This window comes from Cyprinus carpio, chromosome B11 (assembly GCF_018340385.1).
Source record: "Cyprinus carpio isolate SPL01 chromosome B11, ASM1834038v1, whole genome shotgun sequence".
In the NCBI taxonomy this organism is placed as follows: Eukaryota; Metazoa; Chordata; class Actinopteri; order Cypriniformes; family Cyprinidae; genus Cyprinus; species Cyprinus carpio.
Window position 1 is genome coordinate 3,997,204 of NC_056607.1, and position 18,610 is coordinate 4,015,813.

At 37.7% G+C, this 18,610-nt stretch overlaps 1 protein-coding gene across 1 annotated transcript; it reads right to left on the bottom strand.

Annotated features, from left to right (window-relative positions):
• Positions 1 to 187: 187 nt before the first annotated feature.
• LOC109059454 (bactericidal permeability-increasing protein-like) lies at positions 188 to 16,360 on the bottom strand. Its single transcript, XM_042733386.1, has 16 exons — positions 16,176 to 16,360; positions 8,878 to 8,995; positions 8,636 to 8,750; positions 8,146 to 8,277; positions 7,889 to 8,044; positions 6,051 to 6,114; positions 5,871 to 5,931; positions 5,655 to 5,746; positions 5,384 to 5,560; positions 2,662 to 2,721; positions 2,425 to 2,592; positions 2,257 to 2,324; positions 2,104 to 2,146; positions 1,959 to 2,022; positions 1,763 to 1,839; positions 188 to 413 (listed from the first exon to the last, which is right to left on the bottom strand). The coding sequence occupies exons 2-16, from the start codon at positions 8,981 to 8,983 to the stop codon at positions 372 to 374; spliced, it is 1,425 nt and encodes a 474-aa protein (XP_042589320.1). The 5' UTR covers positions 8,984 to 8,995; positions 16,176 to 16,360; the 3' UTR covers positions 188 to 371.
• Positions 16,361 to 18,610: the final 2,250 nt, after the last annotated feature.

The window sequence follows — 18,610 nt, forward strand, 5'->3', positions numbered from 1 at the left end:
AAATCTAACCAAAGGCATTGGAGTTCCCTGCTAAAGGAACCAGGGTTACATAATGAGAAGTTCCCTTTTTAATAGATTCAGTTTACGCAACTCAGTAGCTGACACTATAGGAAGCCTATACCGCCGCACCATGCTCCCATTGCCTGCCATTTCAGCACATTGACTACTGTTAAAAACAGATCAAATCTAAGAACCAGAAGTCAAATCTTTATTTATTGTATGAATGTAATGCAAAGTTACATTTCAAATAGAAATGTTAAAGATGTAAATTATTTCTTTTAAAAATCACCTTTAAAAACATTGTCTCCAGTAGTAAATCAGCATTTACTATATGTATTTATTTATTTATCCTTTGCCAATTCAGGTGAGATTTATCCTGTAAATTGAACATCCGTTCCAATCAGCAAGTAGTCCTGTGGGATACAAAAAAAAAAAAAAAAATTACTATATTATATAAAATAATAATTATACTAATAAAAGGCCTCTAACAATAGCTTGATCTATTCTTTTTCTATTGTTTCAAAAATCTACGTTACCAAGTGTACTGCATTAAGCTAACTGAGACTTGTTATAGCACTTGCATGCCATTGCTCTTTTGTTGATTTTGATTGCTTCCATTGTCCTCAATTGTAAGTCGCTTTGGATAAAAGCGTCTGCTAAATGACTAAATGTAAATGTAATAATAATAACAATAATTATTATTATTAAGACAACAGTCTCTCTCTCTCTCTCTCTCTCTATATATATATATATATAAAAAATATTTATTTATATATATATATATATATTTATATATAGATATACATACACATGCACATACATACAGGTGCATCTCAATAAATTAGAATGTCGTGGAAAAGTTAATTTATTTCAGTAATAAAGCACCAAAAGTTGATTAAATGACCATGGTGTTGGTGTGCTTGACTGGCCAGGAAACTCACCAGACCTGAACCCCCTAGAGAATCTAAGGGGTATTGTCAACAGGAAAATGAGAAACGAGACCAAAAAATGCAGATGAGCTGAAGGCCACTGTCAAAGAAACCTGGGCTTCCATACCACCTCAGCAGTGCCACAAATTGATCATCTCCATGCTAAGCCGAATTGAGGCAGTAATTAAAGCAAAAGGAGCCCCTACCAAGTATTGAGTACATGTACAGTAAATGAACATACTTTCCAGAAGGCCAACAATTCACATTTTTTTTTATTTTTTTATTATTATTATTGGTCTTATGAAGTATTCTAATTTGTTGAGATTGTGAATTGGTGGGTTTTTGTTAAATGTGAGCCAAAATCATCACAATTAAAAGAACCAAAGACTTGAACTACTTCAGTCTGTCTGCATTAAATTTATTTAATACACAAGTTTCACAATTTGAGTTGAATTACTGAAATAAATGAACTTTTCCACGACACTCTCATTTATTGAGAATGTCTGCAATATGCAGTATTCTAATTTGTTGAGATTGTGAATTAGTGGGTTTTTGTTAAATGTGAGCCAAAATCATCACAATTAAAAGAACCAAAGACTTGAACTACTTCAGTCTGTCTGCATTAAATTTATTTAATACACGAGTTTCACAATTTGAGTTGAATTACTGAAATAAATGAATTTTCCACGACATTCTCATTTATTGAGATGCACCTGTGTATGTATGTGTGTATATATATATATATATATATATATATATATATATATATATATATATATATATATATATATATATATATATATATATATATATACACACACACAAAATCTTACCTTCAGAACCTGGAGCCGACTGTTTACAAGCTGCATCTTTCCAATGGCAGGAAGTGGATAACCTTCCTGTAAATGAGCTGGAAAGAAAAAGCCCATGTGTAAAAAACAATAAAAATGAACTTTTGAAGTTTTTTACTTAAAATGCCAATAAGAAGATATAACAACAACAACAATAATAATAATAATAAACTCTTACCATTAACCTTGGGAATGACAGCAACCTTCAAGACTATTGTGAAAATATTGTCAAGAGATGTCACCTGTCAATTTAAATTTTATGTTGAGGTTCTGAATTATTGCTTTCAGATCAGTTTTAAACACTTTTCCTAGTTTCTTCTTACCTGGAAAGGTCCCACATAGCTTTTTGCTAAGCTTATATCAATTCTGTTCAAGAGAATTATAGTTTGTACCAATCCTTTAATAATTTTTTAACATAAACATACATCTAGCTGTATACAGTATGTATAGACAGCATTTATGGGTCCAAAACTCACTTGTTGAGGGTCATGTTTCCTGCCAGTTTGAGCTCAGTCACATATATGTGAGTACTGACACTGCCCTCCTGTTGGTTGAATGGAAATTCATTATAAAACATTTCTTACCTCATTTAAATTTTAAATTATTTTATAAAATTTTTGGTTATTCCTCCTGGTTCGACTCACCAGATTGAGAACAAATAGTGGAGACAGTGTGCTATTGGGCTGAATTGCATAAGCTGTCACTGTACTGCTTGCCTGAACAGTCACGTTGTTCGGTTCAAATGTAATGAGGGGCTCCTTCACTGTCTCAACCAAAAGCTTCATCATCAGACCAGGATACATTTTCTCAATCTGAAATAAATCATCTTGGAGTCAGTCTTTTCTAATTTAATGACTGAACATGTCTATTTATTGTCATACTTGAGGAATGAATGTTCCAAATGTCTTTGTGTTTAGACGAATTGGAGAACCAGAGGGAATCTGCAAAAAAAAAAAAAAAAAAATATCGTAAATTTTAGCTGTGCTCACATACCCTTCTTTGAATAAACAAACAGATCAGATCAAAGTTCTGACTATTCTAGTTCTGTCATCACTGTATTATATATGGTATATAATGGAAGTCTCCAAGGAGATCCCTGATCATGCAGTGAAAATTCTTAAAAGGTTTGTACAGCCTCTTTTTGACAAAACCAGCACCTGCACAAAGGTCAAGAGAAAACTTTTACAGGGTGGTCGCATCAAGGGGCATTGCGGACATTGCCAGACGTTGTGTTCTGATCATCAAGTAAATGGGAGTGGGTGATGACAGAAAGAATCTACCCTGCTGAAAAAATCCAGCATAAACCAGCATGGATACCAAGCTGGCCCAGGCTGGTTTATGCTAGTACTGTGCTTGTCTAGCTGGTGCGCCAGCATATTCAGGCTGTTCTCTAGCACAACGTGGCTAGTGATGCTTGAAGTTTTGGTCTTGCAGGGTTGAGTGTCAGTAGGCCAGCTGTCTGTATGCAAGCAGTGTTTTGGGGACAAACAGTTTTTGCTTGCATATTTCTCTATTTAACAAATTAATGATGTAAAGGGAAAATAATATAAGGTTAAAACATGATTAATTGAATTATAAGATAACTCTAATTTCCTTGAACTGAAAATTTTAGTCACTTTAGTTATGATTACATTATTAATGTCACTGATAAACTGGTAAAAGAAATTGTCTCTTGCTTCATAAGATCTGTACACAAGTTATTTTAAAGTCAGTTAAAAGAGTTTGTGTACATTGCATAACAAAAACATTTAGATATGAAAACCTTAAAAATAAAAATAAATAAACAGCCTAATAGAAGCTTAATCATAAGCAGTTTGTTCAATAATGGGTTATGAGAAGAGATGCTGTTTTTAAAGACTGTGATACTTATTTGGGAGTCACTAATGTCCTAATCCAGCTGTCAGTCACTGATTTCAAAAAGTGCACATAATAAAAGAGAACGATTTTACTATGTGCAGGACCATGACATGTTGAAAATAGTGATAGTGTGCACTATCAACAATTGTCTGAATTGCTTGACAATTCAACCAAAGTCAATGGCCAAGTGCCCGACCAAAGGAAACACTAATCACCATAATGGTAACAAACTTCAACAACCTTTGTACATGTACCATATGAGAGAAAGAAAGCTGAACTTGTTTGTAATAAGTAAATATAGTTATTCTGTTTTTGTAGTTGTTTAATCATCCTCTGTTGAGATACTGATTTCATCTAAGGTTGTGTGGCTGTAAGTCAGTTGTAGTTGTTGTGTTTCTGCTTACCTCTTCACTTTTGTCTGCTCTTTGTGTTCCTCTTATTCTCATTGATTGTGAACCGCAGGTGTCATCACCAGTGCTGGGCAGTAACTAGTTTCTAGTAACTTATTTACTGTAATAATATTGCTTTTTGCAGTAACTAGTAGTGTAACTAATTACTAATAAGATTTCAGTAATAATATTACAGTTACCAACCATAAAACAGCTTAGTTACTTAATTACTTTTGATGCTTCAACACCGCTGATTTAAAATCCAACAATCAAATGATTCTTAGATTTTATTTTCATAATTTTCACGACTCGCACATGCATGTGATGTCCCCAGTGCAGCAGGCAAGCTTGGAATATGGAAAAGCAGATAGAAATATTGCATTATATTGATTTTGTCAGGAAAAAGATGATCTGAACACTGTTGTTTAAGTTGTGGCTTTACTTTACTCTGGCATTACATCCCATCCACACCCCTCTGATCAGCATGTGATACATTATATAATTCGGAATCTTTTTGGCAGTTTCTTACAAACTTAAGTGATTTGATAAAATACATAATGAAAGCTTCAAGCTACACATGACAATCAATGAGATTAATACAGCACTTCTACTTAAATGTCACTATCAGCCACTATTGAGTGTTTGTAATAACTTCTGACTGGGGTCCAATGTGGATTTTGGTCAAATGATGAGGCAGAAATATGTTGTTAGTAACATTCTAGAAGAATTTTATGTGGAAGATACACAGTTACAACTTCTGTGAGGCGTGAAGAAAAAGTAATGTAACTAGTAGTGTAACTACTTACTGTTGCCAGAAAGTAATAAGTAAAGTAACAATATTACTTTGGAAAGGAGTAACTAGTAATGAGTAATATATTACATTCTTTGAGTAACTAGCCCAACACTGGTCGTAACTAATGTTTAGTCATCACTTGTAGAGTGAATCTACTTTATTTCGCTAACTACAATACTGCTTCAGTGTTACTTTTACTCTCTATAGATCAGGACCATATGAAAACTGAGCAGTTTGTTTAACACTGGGGATTTTATTGCGTAAACATGTAACCAGCAACGTTTTTCCTTTATTAAATAGTTTATTAAAATTAATTTGGAAAATTGTCTTTTTTTGTTTTGTTGTGGTCTTGCTTGGATCATACCAAGCACTCAAAAGACAACAAATGCTGCACAACAGCATCTCAAGCTGGTCCCAGCCTGCAAAACATACCATACCAGCAATGCTGGATTTTTCAGCAGGGTAGTAGCCTTGCTGGACAATGTTGCTAGCAGAATCAAAATCCTGCCACAATCTGATCTCTTGTGGCTACAAGAGTAACTGCAGAAAGTTCATTCATCTCACCATGTCATCAGTGATGTAGAGGCGGAGGGCACCAGCACTGTTGTACACAAAGCCTGCTGAGTTGATGGTGAAGGCAGATACTCCAATGTATATCATATCTGTGTCCTGAGACAGAAATGAGAAAGGTATTGGGGAAAAGGGGGGTTCCTTGTGTTCTCCAATGTTGTAGAATTCACCCTAAAAATTGTGGGGAAAAAACCCATCTAAATTCAGTTTTTTTGTTGTGTTTTAAAAAATATAGCCTATATCCCACTTTAGTGCTTAACGTTACCTTTAAACCCAAGTCAATGGAAGTATTAGAAATGACAGGAGACCCCACCATGGAGTATTCAATTTCAGCATATTGATCTACTTCGGCCAAAACTGGAGTGTCAACAACAGAAATGTCAATATTTCTGTATGTACAAAAAAATTGTATTAAATGATGTTGATTTTCATACCTAGCCTGAAATGCCACTAATTAATAAATAATGATTTATCATATCACCATTTAATGTCTTCAGGTGGGGGTTTATGTCAGCAATGGAATCAGCCACCAAAGGGCAGATCTGAAACAGCAGATAGATTGAATGTGAAACTGTATGTCTTACATTTCAAACATAGTTTATGTTTGACAGCACACATCTAGTGGGTGATAAAGAGGGCAGTCACAGCCTAAATTCCTTACCTGTTTCTGCAGAGCATTGCATAAAGCCTTATTAATGAAGGAACTGAAGAGGTTATACAACCAGCTATCATGAAAACAGGAAATAAAAGGGCAAAAGATTATATGTTTCTTCTAACACAGTCGTTAGGTGTCAACAGGGTTTCAGTTGTCTAAATCTTTGGTCAAATAATAACATAGATCACTGACATTTTTTAATTAAAGACTAACGTCATCCAAAGCTTACCCTTACTAAGTTATAGCTTAACTGCTTAAGGTGGACAAACATTTCTGATACTTAGAGTATATTTAAAGAGTTCAGATGCAAAGCCTCTAAGTGCCACCTGAAATTTTCTTCTAAAATTAGAACTTTCTTCTGGCTCATATGTTTATGTTCAGTTATTTCACTTTAATGGCATAGAAAAGAACCTATTCATTGCCATTAAAGTGAAATTACTAAACCTACACATATGAGCCTGATAAAAATGCTCATTTTAGAAGAAAATTTCAAATGGCACTAAAGCCGCGTTTCCACAGCTGGAACTTTACCTAGGAACTAGGGACTTTGAGCCGCACGAACCAGGATCTAAATAAAGTTCTGGGTAAAAAAAAATGCCCCTCAGAAAGTCCCTGCTCGCAAGGTAGTACTTTTTCAAAGGTCCAAAACCTTCGGGGCGGGACTTGGGCGCTGAGCATGCTGATTGGTTGAAGTTCACGCAGCATTGTGATTTCAACCACCATTTATTCGAAAAATTTCAAAATATAACTGTTATTGTGTCAGGAAATGTAGTTTTAAAAGTTTTTCAGGCGAGAATGTAGTTGTTTAAAACTCAAATCTGCGGTTTATTTATAAAGACAGCGCCTATTAAAAAATGTGTTTTGCCGATTTCGGAGACGATCAGTGCTTATGTATCTGCCTAGAGCAGTCTCGACTCGGCTAGTCCTTCTGACATTTGCTGCTGGCTCTAATGTCTCTTTAGTAGTTAAACATAAAATGTAATTCGTTTGGGTAAATCTAACAGGTAAATCTTTGGTCTTTATTCAATTCATCTATATGTTAAAATAAAAATAAAAAGAGGCAATTGCTATATTGTAATGTAGGCTATATAGGCCTACACATTTCCTTGAACTACATTTCTGCAGCTATTAATATGTTTAAATGAAAATGAAACGAGGAAGTGGGGTTTGATATATTTTGTCTTGTAAATATGCAGTGAGAAAAATTGCAGTAGCCAAGGTGAGCTGACTGACATTATAAAGTAAGCTGCTGTTTGCAGAATTATCGGACTTGCGTCGCCCTGTCCACGAAAGATTACACTCCAGAGTCGAACTTGCAAAGTCTGAACTACCGAGGATGCAAGTCCAAAATTTGCGTACTTTGTATTGAGAAACGCACGCAGACCTACGTCACCAGACTATTTGCCTAATCTTCACGGTACTTTAGACCACTGTGGAAAAGTTCCTGGGGACAAAAAGTTTCTGGTACAATTGTTCCGGGTAATTTCGGTGGAAACGCGGCATAAGAGGCTTTTGCATCTGAACTCTTCATTTAGACTCATAAGTCCTGCCATTGTCTTGATATTTTCACTTGCATCAGTTAAAAAAAGCCAAGGATTCACTTCCTCAGAGATCTTCCTCTTTTTAAATGTTACATAATATTTGTAGATAACAATATTTGTACGACATAGCTATTTTGTGGAGTGGCTTCTTCTGCATTAAACATTTAATTTGAGAGAGCAACTGTATTGAAAGATTTATTTGAATTTTGACAAAAGCTGACATAATATGGTGATTTAGCATTCAACATTGACTTTAGCAATGTACTTTGACATTATTACTGTGTATTAGTTGGACAGTGTTACCTGGCCCCACCATGAAATTTGACGTTGACACTTCCCACAGTTGCTGCACAGTTGGTCATGCTGACTGTTGGGTGTCCAGTGTCATCATTCGTGACTGCAATAGTGGTGCTAATGGTCAGTTCACTCACAGCCAGATCAAATGATCCACTGTCTTTTCTGTGTACAAAGAGATCAGATATTATATAGCATAATTTACCTTATTCCTGAATCTAATTAATAAATTTTGTGTGAATTAGTAATGAGGACACTCAACTTACATGATTCTGAGGTATTTGACTCTCCAGTTTCCATGCAGATTGATGTAGCCATTGCCAATTGAGAGCATGACTCCAGTGTCAGGAACTAATCCCAGTGCTGATTTGGGAAGTCCCAGGTTTACAATCTGCATCCTAACAGGTACAGTACATCGGGGAAGTTAACTATATGCTATTATAAGAATATTCCCAACAATCCAATAACTCATCTCTCCTTTTCTTCAATGCCTTTTTGTTTTATTACAAATGTGGCATCATGCATTTTTTGGGAAGTTAATTTTGCAAGGCCAAGTAAATAATTTCTTTTAACACTTGATCTTATTTGTTGTATTTGTCAGTAGGGGACAATCCTAAAATCTCAACACTGAAAAAACACTTAAACTGGAAATCATGTGTCATAGAATTACTCAAATGTTATTTTGAATGTCAATTAAGTTAAATTTTTACATAGTAGGAACTTATAGGACCATGAATTAAAAGAGATTGATCTCACCCTGTAAAACTGTATTGGACTTTTCCAATAGGATCCACCGTTTCTGTGCCACTTATATCTGGCACTTTAATAGTTCTGAGTTTCTGCTGGATTGAGGCAATTCCAATCTGTCGACCTGCAATCAAAACAAAGCATTTTTTAGAAGCTGTACCTTAGGAGTTACCTGAGATCTGTCTCGCAAAGCATGTTTATGTTTAAGGTTTTGTTCCATTTTGAGTTACAAGAAGTATTGTTTTGCTTACCATATTCAAGCCCCTTCTGAGTTAGTCTGACTTTAACTCCTGCATTGGTGCCTGTAGCTACAGATACCAGGTTCACAAGAACCAGAACAAACCAGAGGAACATCATTTTCAATCTAGCCTATGAGAAACACACATCATGGGCATAAGAATATTTTTTTTTCAACTGTCAGAATAGAAGACCCATGTCTAATCTAATTAATTTTTTTTATTTATTTTAAACACAGTGACACCATTAATCCAACTGTACTGTCAGCTCCTATCCTGTCTAGTCAGTTCAGCACCTCAGCAGTCAGCTTTTGTTTTTGTGCCTACACTTGTGACATCTTTCTAAGCAAACTTGAAACTACCATATAAAGAACCTGTTAAGCCCAGTATGGTTCTTCAGTGGTTCTTTGGGGTGGTTAAAGGGATAGTTCACCCAAAAATGAAAATTTGATGTTTATCTGCTTACCCCCAGGGCAATCCAAGAAGTAGGTGACTTTGTTTCAGTAGAACACAAATTATGATTTTTAGCTTCAGGCGTTGCAGGCTCTCAGCAGTACAGTGCTTGGCAATGGTCGCAAAATCTATGAGACAAAAAACATGCACAGAAAAGTCTAAATTAAACTCTGCGGCTCGTGACGATACATTGATGTGTAAAGACACAAAATGATCAGTCTGTGCAAGAAACTGAACAGTATTTATATAGTTTTTTTTTTTTTTTTTTTTTTTACCTCTGTTTAACGCCATGTCCGAACTGTTAGAACTCTTGTGAACGCGCTACACAGCAGCCTGCATCATCATCTTCTTGTGGCTTTATGGCGGATCACAGACTTATAAGTGCATTACCGCCACCTATCTCTCAAATGGACCATTAACACTCTATCTACAATCTCAATCAGGAGTGTCAGTGGTCCACTTGAGAGATAGGTGGCGGTAATGCACTTATAAGTCTGCGATCCGCCATAAAGCCACAAGAAGAAGATGATGCAGGCTGCCGTGTAGCGTGTTCACAAGAGTTCTAACAGTTCAGACATTGCATGAATCAGAGGTAAAAAAAAAAAAACAATATAAATACTGTTCAGTTTCTTGCACAGACCGATCGTTTTTTGTCTTTACACACCAATGTATCGTCACGAGCCGCAGGGTTTAATTAGAATTTTTCTGTGCATGTTTTTTTTTTTTTTTTTTTATCTCATAGATTCTGTGACCATTGCTAAGCACTGTACTGCTGAGAGACTCCAACGCTTGATGCTAAAAATCATAATTTGTTTTGTACTGAAGAAACAAAGTCACCTACATCTTGGATGCCCTGGGGGTAAGCAGATAAACATCAGATTTTCATTTTTGGGTGAACTATCGCTTTAAGGTGCTATATAGTGAAAGCTCCCTGGGTCCTACTCGCACCTGCTCTGAGCCGTACTCGAACCCGGGTCTCTGGCATGTTTACCTGCACAGCACCTACCTGTTGGCCGTAACGGAGGTTATAAGGAAATATTCCAGGCATTTTGACCTCAGAAACGCATAAAAGTGATTTAAAACAGCTTTTGCCATTGTAGTAAATTCCCATTCATACAAACATGTGAGAGTGGAGTAACATCTAATATCTAACCCATTTGACAAAGGTACTGTACAGGTCCTTCTCAAAAAATTAGCATATTGTGAAAAAGTTCATTATTTTCCATAATGTAATGATAAAAATTAAACTTTCATATATTTTAGATTCATTGCACACCAACTGAAATATTTCAGGTCTTTTATTGTTTTAATACTGATGATTTTGGCATACAGCTCATGAAAACCCAAAATTCTCAAAAAAATAGCATATTTCATCCGACCAATAAAAGAAAAGTGTTTTTAATACAAAAAAAGTCAACCTTCAAATAATTATGTTCAGTTATGCACTCAATACTTGGTCGGGAATCCTTTTGCAGAAATGACTGCTTCAATGCGGCGTGGCATGGAGGCAATCAGCCTGTGGCACTGCTGAGGTGTTATGGAGGCCCAGGATGCTTCGATAGCGGCCTTAAGCTCATCCAGAGTGTTGGGTCTTGCGTCTCTCAACTTTCTCTTCACAATATCCCACAGATTCTCTATGGGGTTCAGGTCAGGAGAGTTAGCAGGCCAATTGAGCACAGTAATACCATGGTCAGTAAACCATTTACCAGTGGTTTTTGGCACTGTGAGCAGGTGCCAGGTCGTGCTGAAGAACGAAATCTTCATCTCCATAAAGGCTTTTCAGCAGATGGAAGCATGAAGTGCTCCAAAATCTCCTGATAGCTAGCTGCATTGACCCTGACCTTGATAAAAACACAGTGGACCAACACCAGCAGCTGACATGGCACCCCAGACCATCACTGACTGTGGGTACTTGACACTGGACTTCAGGCATTTTGGCATTTCCTTCTCCCCAGTCTTCCTCCAGACTCTGGCACCTTGATTTCCGAATGACATGCAAAATTTGCTTTCATCCGAAAAAAAGTACTTTGGACCACTGAGCAACAGTCCAGTGCTGCTTCTCTGTAGCCCAGGTCAGGCGCTTCTGCCGCTGTTTCTGGTTCAAAAGCACACGCCTGTGCACGGTGTCTCTGGATGTTTCTACTCCAGACTCAGTCCACTGCTTCCGCAGGTCTGGAATCGGTCCTTCTCCACAATCTTCCTCAGGGTCCGGTCACCTCTTCTCGTTGTGCAGCGTTTTTTGCCACACTTTTTCCTTCCCACAGACTTCCCACTGAGGTGCCTTGATACAGCACTCTGGGAACAGCCTATTCATTCAGAAATTTCTTTCTGTGTCTTACCCTCTCGCTTGAGGGTGTCAATTATGGCCTTCTGGGTTAACCTCTTACCCATGATTGTGGTTTTGAGTAATGAACCAGGCTGGGAGTTTTTAAAAAGCCTCAGGAATCTTTTGCAGGTGTTTAGAGTTAATTAGTTGATTTAGATGATTAGGTTAATAGCTCGTTTAGAGAACCTTTTCATGATATGCTAATTTTTTGAGATAGGAATTTTGGGTTTTCATGAGCTGTATGCCAAAATAATCAGTATTAAAACAATAAAAGACCTGAAATATTTCAGTTGGTGTGCAATGAATCTAAAATATATGAAAGTTTAATTTTTATCATTACATTATGGAAAATAATGAACTTTTTCACAATATGCTAATTTTTTGAGAAGGACCTGTATATAACCTTTAAAGATATGTGCTATATGGCATGTAAATTAATTACAATTAATACAGAATGCAGCTGCAAGATTTATTTTTAATGAGCCGAAAAGAATGCATGTCACACCTCTATTTATCAGTTGCCACTGACTAGCAATAGCTGCTCGCATAAAATTCAAGGCACTAATGTTTTGCTTACAAAACCAAAACTGACTCTGCTCCCCTTTACCTAAATTTACTACTTCAGACATATGTGCCCTCTAGAACTCGCATTCTGCAAGTAAACGGCACATTATTGTGCCATTCCTTTAAGGCACAAAAAAACTTTCATGGACATTTACATTAAATGTTCTCTCCTGGTGGAATGACTCAATCTGAGCAGCTGAGTCCTTAGCCATCTTCAAGAAACGGCTAAAAACACATCTCTTCAATTTTTATTTGACTCTCTAACTCCAGCACTCTCTATTCTAATTCTATTTTATCTATTTATCTATTTTTTTAATTAAAAACATGATCCTTTAAGACTTGCACTCTCTGACGAGTGGGGCCATGGGAGCGGTGCAAGGCCAGTGGAGTTGAATGGTAATGAGCGACACCTGCACCACTCACCGGTCTCGAGTCTCATGGAGGAGCTCCGGAAGGATAAAAGAAGGAGTGACGAAAGTGCAAGTAGTGATGCAAAGTCTGATTCTTTTCCGCGAACCTGTTCTTCTCGGACAGTTCGGCTCATTGAACTGGTTCAAAAAGCTGATTCATCGGTTCCTGGCATCAGCATTTCTTTTTAACAACTCAGTGCCGTGATGAAACATTCAAATAAAGTCAGTTGTTTCAACAAATATTGAAACATTCAAATAAACAGTTATTTGTGTGAATGGACATAGCAGATTCTGCCTTTCATGCCTTTCACTGATGTCTTCACAGACATTTTCAACATCTCGTTTAGTCAGGCTGTTGTCTCCACATGCTTCAAAGCTACCACCATCATTCCAGTCCAGAAGAAGCCGTCTCCATCCTGCTTCAATGACTACCATCCAGTTGCACTTACCCCTATTCTCATGAAGTGCTTTGAGCGGCTAGTCATGCACCACATCAAGTCTGCCCCCCCACTCCCTGGACCCCTTCCAGTTTGCATATTGGTCCAACCGCTCGACCGATGATGCCATCGCCACTACCCTCCACCCAGCACTCACACATCTGGACAAAAAAGACTCATACATCAGAATGCTGTTCATAGACTTCAGTTCAGTATTCAACACAATCATCCCTCAACAGCTCATTCACAAACTAGTCCAGCTGGGGCTCAACACTTCGCTGTGCAACTGGCTGTTGGACTTTCTGACTGGAAGACCTCAGGCAGTACGGGTTGGCAGCAACACATCCAGCACCATCACACTGAACACTGGGGTCCCCCAAGGATGTGTGCTGAGCCCCCTCCTCTTCACTCTGCTGACCCACGACTGCACACTGTCACACAGCTCTAACCTCTTTATTAAGTTTGTGGATGACATGACTGTGGTGGGTCTCATTAGCAACAGAGATGAGACAAACTACAGGAGTGAGGTGAGCCGCCTGGCCGGGTGGTGCAGTGACAACAATCTCTCTCTGAATGTGGAGAAGACAAAGGAGATTGTTGTTGACGTCAGGAGAGTGCACACTCAGCATGCTCCTCTGACCATCAACAGTGCAACTTTGGAGAGAGTGAGCAGCACCAAGTTCCTGGGTGTGCACATCACAGGGGACCTCTCCTGGACTGACAACACCGCAGCACTGGCCAAAAAAGCACAGCAGCATCTTTACTTCCTCCGCAAACTGAGAAGAGCCAGAGCCCCGGTCCCCATCATATGCACCTTCTACAGAAGCACCATTGAGAGCATTCTGAAGAGCTGCATCACTGTGTGGTATGGCGCCTGCAACGCATCACACAGCTTCTTCAGTCTGCTGCCATCAGGGAGGCAGACACCAGACACTTTGTGCAGCATTGGTCTGCTCACTACCTTATTCAGCATTTAACGGACCTCATTCAACTACCTCTTCAGTCAGTTTAAATAAAGAACTGCTCTTTGAGAGTTTTGTCACTTTAATCAGACTGAATAAGCTATTTTGCACTACAATTGCACTACAATTATATCCACACTTTTTTTTTTTTACTTCACTGGTTTGCACTCTGCCATGTGCCTTGTGCTGATTTACTTATCTTTTTTTACATGACCTTATTTGTATATTTGTATAGTTGTATTTTATATTTTATCTGTATTTAATGTTCTACTGTTAGTGTTATCTGTATGCACCAAGGGTCTGAGAGTAATGCAATTTCAATTCTCTGTATGCATGTACTGTACATGTGGAAGAATTGACAATAAAGCAGACTTGACTTGACTTCCTTCACTTAAGTTAACGGTGTCAGTGCCCCTTTTTTCATTGCGGATCCTTTATGTATACGGTAAAGGTAGCCTTTATGTTTATATAATGACTGACCAGTATTGACTAACCTACAATTTAGATACGATTCCTAAAAGTTTCGCACCTACAGCACACACACAACAGCACAAATGCAGATGTTCTACATGTCTAAAGTATAAAGAAAGAATAAATCTGTCTTATAAACTCCTTGATTTCACTTAAAATATAACCTGCATGCAGAATAAACCTTGCTAAAATTAAGGTTTTTACATGTTTTAATAAAAATCCAGGGCTTTCTAATAAAACGATTCATAAGCATATCTCCAGTAGCCCATGTTTTGTTTGTTTGTAAAGAAACTTTACATATCAGGCTCGTTCAAGTCTTGGTGATACACACGCAGTGCAACTCACTCATCAGAATCCTTGGCAATCCTTGGCAAACTTCGACAGTTGGTTAAACCAGCTCATTCGGTTCTTTTTGAGTCCTCGGTAATCCTCGGCAAACTTCAAGAGTTGGTTAAACAGGCTCAATCAGTTCTTTTTGAGTCGTACGTGATACTTCGGCTGTGCGTCATCAACCCGGAACTAAAGTTCGAATCAGTTCGATTTTGTGTGAACCGGCTCAACCAGTTACTTCCTGAGAACTGGCTCAAAAGAACTATTCGTTCAAGAATCGAACATCACTACTCAGCAGTTGTTTTGTGTTCTGAGCAGTTTATTTTGTATAGTGCTGAGTTTTTATGTAAGAGTTTTTGTTGAAAAGAGGTGTAGGCCTATCGAAAGTGGTGTATTTTATTTTATTTTAGGTAGAGGTTTAGAAACTAAGAACATTTTGTTTGTTATTTTGGCCTTGTCAGCTCCCAAATGAAATTAATTAAATACTCCCAATAAAATACTCCCAATAAATTTGTTGTTGCAAATCTTTTGTCCATGCAAGTCCTTTCATGTTGTGCTTGTTCCCTAGACAGGGTGTAAGAGTTTCTACGTGCTTAACATGCTAGTTGTGAATCTGAAACATAAAACCTGTATTATACAGCCTATGTTAGCTTTTCTGAAGCCAATTACAGTAAGCTCCCCTATATTTACAGTGCATAAGATATTAAGTGACCACATAATAGCCTATCATTTGACAGCAACTACAGAATCTCTGCTTTTGCTAGAGAAGGAAATGGCTGAGACAAGCAATGCCCTGATTTGTCATGTTGCCCTGAAAGAGACCTTTGTCTTGAAGTCAGATGAAGCCACATGACTGTGAACAAGTTGATGTTATGCTTACATTGAATTAAGGCGAGCTAGAATTAAAAGAATGCAGATAAGACACTTTGCAGGAATATGTCGTGTGACTTAGGTTTATTTCCTGATCTAGAAAAAAAGTATAAAGTATACAGTAAAGCTCATCATGCATATTTTTATATCAAAATGAACCAAATGTAACACAATACACAATATATACACAAAATTAATATTGGTTAACATAGATACCCACTCTTTTACAAGCTGAGGACAACGGATATTAACAATATCTACTAATGAACCATGTTACTTCTCTTATGCAGAGTCATAAACACAAGCAAAGACATTTTGAATATAAATGACAATATGTAGAAAACCCTTTCACTATCATTACAGATCAGATCTGGGCAGATCAGAAAAAATAAATAAAAATAAAGAATACTATATTTCACACATAAACTGAAATTATGTAGGCTGGTGTTGTTCAGATAAGTGTGTGTATGTGTGTGCGTGTGCACTGTACCTTAAACTGTTGTGAAGTGCTATATGCTTGGTCTCTTCCTGTCTGGATGCATGAACTGTCTGCTTGCTAGCTGGCAGCAGCACTGAGTGAAACTGGAAGAGGAACATTCAACTCTAATTCAAAAGCACCCGGAAGAGGCTCTTCTCAAATTCACTTAAACAGTGAAATGCTGTAGTGTCCATACACAACCTGAGGAGACAAATCATTCATCAGTTAACATTATTATTTAGAAATTGTGGTTTGTGAACTTTGCATTCTTTTAATTTTCCCAATGAATATTCAGTTAGAACCACAATGATACGATTAAAGAAAATGTTAGAATGTTGGTGTTCCTACTCCTCCTAATCCAATGTTTCTATATCGTATGTCACATTACTTTTCTGATCACTTCTTCCCATTTAGTTAGGGTGTTTTCAAGCTAAAGAGTTTTCATTTTGGTAATTAGACTAGCCTTTAAATATGGTTTAAGGAATTTGGTTTTGAATAGTTCTTTTGTTTTTCACCACACATGCTCTCTGAAATTGTGCTGTTGTTAATTGTGGAATGTACATACTGGTACACACCAAGGTTATTATAGTTTTGCATTTTTCATTAGTTTTTATTTTTATTTCATTTTGACGTTTTGTTTTCAAATTCAGTTTAGTTTTAATTCGTTTTTAAAGTGGGTTTGCTAGTTTAGTTTAGTTTTTATTTTTTGAAAATGCTTAGTTTTAGTTTAGTTTTTATTAGTGTTAGTTTTAGTCTTTTTTTGTGATTTGGGTTATTTGTCAGGGGCAAGATTCAAAAAGGTCAGAAAAAGTATTGTGTAATAATAACTCAACAAAAACATCATACAATTTTAGAAAATATTTATTCAAAAATAAAACCAGTACATAAAATGTACATATCGGCGCAAATATGTAAAGTCTCAACACTCCGCAGTAAGTGCAAAATGTGTAAGTGACGTGTGCCAGTAAAAAACCTAAAGAGCCAACAGACTAAAGAAGACATACATGAACCGCATGTATTCAACCCATTTTTGAGCCACAACAAGACATTTCTGTCAGATTGTCAGGGAGCTCAATCTGAGAAAAGAACATGACACAGCCCTGAAAGACAGCGGAGACCAGGACAACTAGAGCCCCAGAGACAGATCCCCTGTAAAGACCTTGTCTCAGACGACCACCGGGACAAGACCATGGGAAACAGATGATTCTTCTGCACAATATGACTTTGCTGCAGCCTGGAATTGAACTGCTGGTTTCGTCTGGTCAGAGGAGAACTGGCCCCCTGACTGAGCCTGGTTTCTCCCAAGCTTTTTTCTCCATTCTGATGGAGTTTTGGTTCCTTGCCGCTGTCGCCTCTGGCTTGCTTAGTTTGGGACACTTCATTTACAGTGATATCGTTGACTTGATTGCAAGTTATTGCACAGATACTATTTAAACTGAACTGAGCTGCATGATGACATCACTGAATTCAATGATGAACTGCCTTTAACTGTCATTTTGCATTATTGACACACTGTTTTTTCTAATTAATGTTGTTCAGTTGCTTTGATGCAATCTTTTTTGTTTAAAGTGCTATATAAATAAAGGTGACCACTTGACAAATAACAAATAAAAAATACAGCTTTAAATACAGCTTTTACATTTTTTTAGTGTGTGTGTGTGTGTGCCGTGGGTGTGTGCGTGAGTGAGTGTGAGTGAGTGTGCGTGGGTGAGAAAGAGAGAGATGGCTTTACTTCCGTCAAGCAATAATGTCTTATTGATCTTGAGAAAAACTCGTTGCTCCAGAGATGTAGTTGTTCTGTTTCTCAGGCCAGATGACAGCAGTCCACACAAAGAGAAGGTGCCCTCCACAATGCTTGTGAGGCAGGGGCACTAACGAGATCCAATGCCACAGGGGCAAGTTTTGGATACACAGCTTCTCTAGATCTCCAGAACTGCAATGGTGTCTCATTAAACACTCCCTGTTTGACTTCGCAGAAATACTTCTCCATTTCAATCAACAGACTATCGGTCAGGTTAGACTGATTTGTGGAGGAGGACATGTTGACCTCTATACAGGATGTAAGGAAGTGGTATTTCTGAAGGACAGCAAGAGGGGCTCCTGTTGGAGTTTGAGTGGCCCTTGCAGTAGCACCATCATACTGAGAAGCAGCTGGGTGATACTGAGCCGCCAGGTTCTGCAAAAAGGACTGTGCTGCCCTCTTCAGTGGCTTTGTGTCTGGTGATTGAAGAACCAGTGAAACACTTGGATCCATTAGGCAGGCTCCTGCTGGTGTTGCATCAAACTGTATGGAATCAGGGCTAAGAATGCCAGCAAAACGTTCTCACAAGGATTCAGTATTACTTGAGCTAATTGCTTTCCAATAGCAGTCATCAGCAAGTGTGCCTCAAGGTTGAGCAGGCATGGCACTACTTGTGAGAGTGACTGACTGTCACTCTGAAGCTGGT